At 38.2% G+C, this 5,011-nt stretch overlaps 1 protein-coding gene across 1 annotated transcript; it reads right to left on the bottom strand.

Moving 5' to 3' along the window:
- Positions 1-298: 298 nt before the first annotated feature.
- Positions 299-1,225, bottom strand: LOC142437559 (olfactory receptor 14J1-like). The gene has a single exon (XM_075540670.1). It carries the CDS (start codon positions 1,223-1,225, stop codon positions 299-301), a length of 927 nt encoding a protein of 308 aa, XP_075396785.1.
- Positions 1,226-5,011: the final 3,786 nt, after the last annotated feature.

Here is a 5,011-nt window from a genome sequence, read left to right as displayed (position 1 = left end):
ACAATGACTTCTACCTCACACCATTGACAAAAGTTATATTTCAAGGGATTATAGGACTAAATGTAAAAGGTATAATAATAAAGTTTTGTTGAGCCTATTTAAATGTTCTGTCTTTACTTTGTTATATCATTGGCTTTCTCTGATATAAATGCTCGTGAACTGATTTTACGTAGATGAACCAACTTTAGGTAAATGCGTTTTTATTTAGCTTCAATTTCTCGATCGGCTATGTTGTCCTTTCCCATTATATTTTGACCTTGCCTCCTCACCAGGAATGAGAACTGCCCCAACAAATCAGTTAGGCTTTTCTTCCTTTAAACATCTTGTTCAGAGCACTCTTCATGACTTTGTTTCTTAAGCTATAGATCATGGGATTGAAAGTCGGGGGCACGACAGTATAAAGAAAAGTGAGCAAAAAGTCGAATCCAGTTGGAGAGTCAGAAGCTGGCTTTAGAAACTCAAAAACACTTGTAGAAATAAATAATATGACAACGCATAGGTGGGGGGTGCAAGTAGCAAAGGCCTTGGATCTTCCATCAGCAGATGGCATCCTGAGCACAGCAGAGAATATACGTGTGTAAGAGAGGCCAATAAAGATGAAGCAAAGAAATGTTGCCAAGGACAGGAAGGCAGAGACCCCAAGCTCACTGATGTAGTCATTGGAGCAAGAGAGTTTCAGGAGTTGGGGGACATTGCAGAAGAACTGGTGAATGACATGGGGACCACAGAAGTGGATGGAGAAAGTAGCAGCGGTATGCATCACCCCAGAGATGAACCCACCGGTCCAGGCAGCTAGGACTCCATGAACGCAGGTGCTGGTGTCCATGATGATTTCATAGCGCAGTGGGAAGCAGATGGCCACATAGCGGTCATAGGACATCACTGTGAGCATGGCCATCTCAGCGCAACCAGAGAAAGTAAATGCAAAACACTGCAGGATACACTCCCAGAGAGAAATATTGCCACTGTGCATGAAGGAGTTGCAGACGAATCTGGGTACAGTGGCAGTAATGTAACACAGATCCAAAAAGGAGAGGTATTTTAGGAAGAAATACATTGGTGAGTGGAGGCTATTGTCGACAGAAGTCGCAGTGATAATGAGAATATTGCCAATTAAAGCCACCAAATATAAGACTAAAAACAAAGAAGCATATAAGACTTCTATCTCAGGATTAGCAGAAAAAATCATGAGAAGAAAGCCAGTCAATGCAGTGAAATTAGCCATGTTCCTTCTGGATTTCTAAGAGCAATGCTGGCTGCATGGCAAACTGGAAACGCAAAGAAAACAAGAAATTGTTTAAAAATCTAAAACCTATTCAGTGAAGTTAAGAAAAAGAAATCAGGATCATCATGTTATTATTGAATGTTACACATCACATATTGTTACATATTGCTGCATATTGAATGTTACATATTAATAATGATGTTCCGCAATTTTAAATGGCTTTGACCATTAGAAAAACCATTGAATAAGACAGGTTAACATTTGCATCTAGGGAAATTTATATACATGTGATAGAAGTTTCTTAGTGTGACACATTAAGAGCAAAGTTTCTTGATATATTTTATGAACATTACATTATATAAAAATGATATTGTTTATATAGTTTTATTCCATTTGTACATGTATAAAACTAGGCTTCTGTGTTATGATTGTATTCAATTATTTTTCTGTATTCACACACCTTTATAACAATATTGGTTTTGTTATTGTAATTTTATAATTTTGCTTCATATATGATATTTTAAAACAATTATTTTTCTTGGAAAAAAAATCATAATCATATATTATACGGACAATATCTCTGCAGTAATATGGAATATAATCATTATACTTATGAGAACATACATAAACTGAATTTAAATATTCTAAATTCCTTGTAGAAATAGCCAAAGAACAGATATTTATCGGCATATATTTTAGAAAGGAAATAATAACCAAATGGATAAGCTTTCCCGCAGGATACCTAGTCCGTAATCTTCATAGGAGCTCATAACCAACTCTTTCTTCCAATCGTGGGTTCAAACTTCTCATTCTTAGCTTAGCAGTCAAGAGTTTAACCATTCACTGCCAGTACATCTTATGCATACAGATATAGCTATACAGTAATACATAACTTTATTAATTTACCAGAAATTAATATTCACCTAAACCCTGTGTAAAGGGTGCCTGGGAGCCCTTATAGTATAGTGGTTATTTATTGGACTACTAACCACAAGGTCAGCAGTTCAGAACTAGCAGCTGCTCCTCAAGAGAAAGACAAAGTTTCTGTTCCTATAAAGAGTTAGTCTTGGAAATCAATGAAGAGAAATACCCATGAGTCAGAATGGACTGGATGGCAAAGACCTGGTTTTTTTCTGGTGGTGTGTGGGTTATTCTTTGAGATGACAACCACTCGTGTGACTCCACTAGTTGAGCCAAGGAGAAAGAAGCTTTCAACTCCCATGAAGAGGCTATCTGCTCCCATACGTATTTGCAGCCTAGAAACCCCAAATGGGAAGTTCTATCCCATCTTACAGGGTCACTGTGGGTCCAGTTCACCTCAAAGGCAGTGGGTGGGAATTCCTATCGTATCCACTGGTTGTCACAGTCATGTCTGATAACAGACTCAGAAGTAGAAAAAGAAAGGAAGGGGACCTGATATGTATCTAATGTTTAGATATTATGTCAAACTATTTTTCTTTATAAATTTCTGTAGGTTCTAAGGCTCAAGAACAAAGACCATCCTATCTAATCTAATTTCCTTAGCTAAGAAGAGAAAGGTGGTCATGTCATTTTGTGGGGATCCCAGAACTGTGCCGTTTTTATTTTCTGAGGATGAATTCAGAATATTACATTTACATTTATTTAATCCCACACTCTCTTGCCAACACATTCACTGCCTTGTAACAAAGAGGGCATTGAAAACCTATGTCTCTATCTTAATTTGAGGTTAAAAAAATGGCGACTTTTAATGATAATAAAAGCATGATGTGAGAAATTTAATTTTATTTTTTGGGTTATAAATTTTGCCCTCTATTTCCTAAAATATGAAACATATATTGGACCAACTTATGATTTTGTGAACTTTTATCTATGTCAGTCCTTTCTAAGAAATGTAAGAAAACAGAAATCAAGGATGACTCATTGTTACAGGAAACATATTGTCCCATTATGATTTATCTGTGGTTTAAAAACTGATTATTGCTTGTGCAGCTAGTGAAAGGGTTCACACCTATGCTATTCCTTTACCTTTTTCCTTTCTTCAAAGCATCATTTTATTGGGGGTTCTTCAGCTCTTATCACAATGGAAACTTTTTCTTTCATATTTGAACATTTTACTTGTGACCATTGGTCAATGAAGGTTCTCAAATCTCCTTTAAGCCATCCAGAGTCAATGAATAATAAGAAACAGTGACTTAAAAATGGTCTCCTCCCACCCTCTCTTCACCCCTGATTTTCTACATGATGGTTACACCAAGAGAGCTTTGCTGGAAAGATAGACACTGCATCCCATTTAAGTTTCTGGAATGAAAGGAGTTTGCAACGTTCTCTCCCTGATATCTCACTTCCATTTAAATAAAGCCATCGCTCCTAAAGTCGATTTTGGCTATTCTAAACAAAATAACAATGACTGGTTTAATCTTACCCACTGTGATTAAATATGGGAGTCCATTATTCATGGCAATCTTCCTTTTTACAGCCCAAGAAGACTCACCAGAGCACATCCAGGAACATCTTCCTTGAACTTGAGGAGAAGCTCTGAATGTGAGCAATGATGACTAGACAGAGAGACTAGATCTATGTCGTGCAGCAACATTCTATGAAATCTGGTCTGTGGAGAGGGAACATAATGGTATTTTCGTCCTTTTTTACTGACTGGAGGTTAGACTTTGAAGCTCCTCTGGCAAGGTCAGAGAGGTCCCTGGCTGCTGTGGGTCTCTGGAGCTTCTTGAAAATACCTTGGGACTAACGCTTGCAATTACACGGCATATTTCTGTGGAGTGCTTTTCTGTTGAGATGATTTAATGATCATCTGCTTACGTGGCATTTCAGTTTAGTTGTATTCTTTGGAACAAATTATTGAAAAGCAATCATTTCAGATCCAGGAACTCCAGCAAGAAGGGTTTAACTCCCCTGTCAATTTGTTTGTTACAAAGTCAGTGCAATTTAGATTGAATTATGCCCTTTTGTATAAATCATTGTAAATCCAGATATCACTTGGTTCATGTGCTTTTTGAAAATGCTTTTATTTGGATACTACTATAAAACCATAATGATCCCTGGTGGCAAAGTGGTTAAGTGGTTGGTTGCTAATGGAAAAGTCAATGACTGGAACCCACATGCAGCTCTAGGAGAAAAAGATGTATCATTTGGCTTGCTTAAAAAATTATAGTGTCTCTTTGTGCGGATCTGTCCCCTGAAGTCATGATGGTCCCGGAGGCCCCAGAGCCCTGTAAACTGGTCAACTTTCCAGATAGAAGCTTCCAGAAGAGACTGTAACTGGGCTGCTTTCTCTTTTCGGAACGCCTGAGCAGACTTTATGCATGTGTAACTACAACTCAAGCCATACATAATATAAGAGGCCACACTGGAATTAAAACTTGTTGGACATGTTATAGGAATGTATACAGTTGTTGAGCCTCCAAAGCTACATCCTAGTGGTCTGCAAAACAACATGTGCTGGGAACCTCTGAGTAAGATAAAAGAAAAAGAAAAAGAAAGGGAAAAGATGCTCCAGTCCCTCTCCAGGTGTATTTCACCCAGAGTGAGCAAAGTGGCCCCTGCAAGGGCGTTTAGGACGTAGCCCCAGAAACCACACACTGCCCAAGTTGAAATGTTCTATCGGTTCCAGGGGTCCTCAAACTTTGTAAACAGGGCACCAGTTCACTGTCCCTCAGACCCATTGAGGGCCTGACTATAGTTTTTTAAAAATCTGTGAACAAATTCCTATACACACTGCACATATCTTATTTTGAAGTAAAAAACAAACGGGACATGAACACCGGAGGGCCTTATGAATGTCCTGGG

Source organism: Tenrec ecaudatus, chromosome 1, assembly GCF_050624435.1.
Source record: "Tenrec ecaudatus isolate mTenEca1 chromosome 1, mTenEca1.hap1, whole genome shotgun sequence".
NCBI classification, from domain to species: Eukaryota; Metazoa; Chordata; class Mammalia; order Afrosoricida; family Tenrecidae; genus Tenrec; species Tenrec ecaudatus.
Note: the sequence above shows the minus strand (reverse complement) of the source record. Positions and strands in the feature narration are given on the sequence as shown.

Excerpts from the sequence above, each read along its gene's own strand:
- LOC142437559 (XM_075540670.1), bottom strand. The coding sequence starts at position 1,225 with ATGGCTAATTTCACTGCATTGACTGGCTTTCTTCTCATGATTTTTTCT.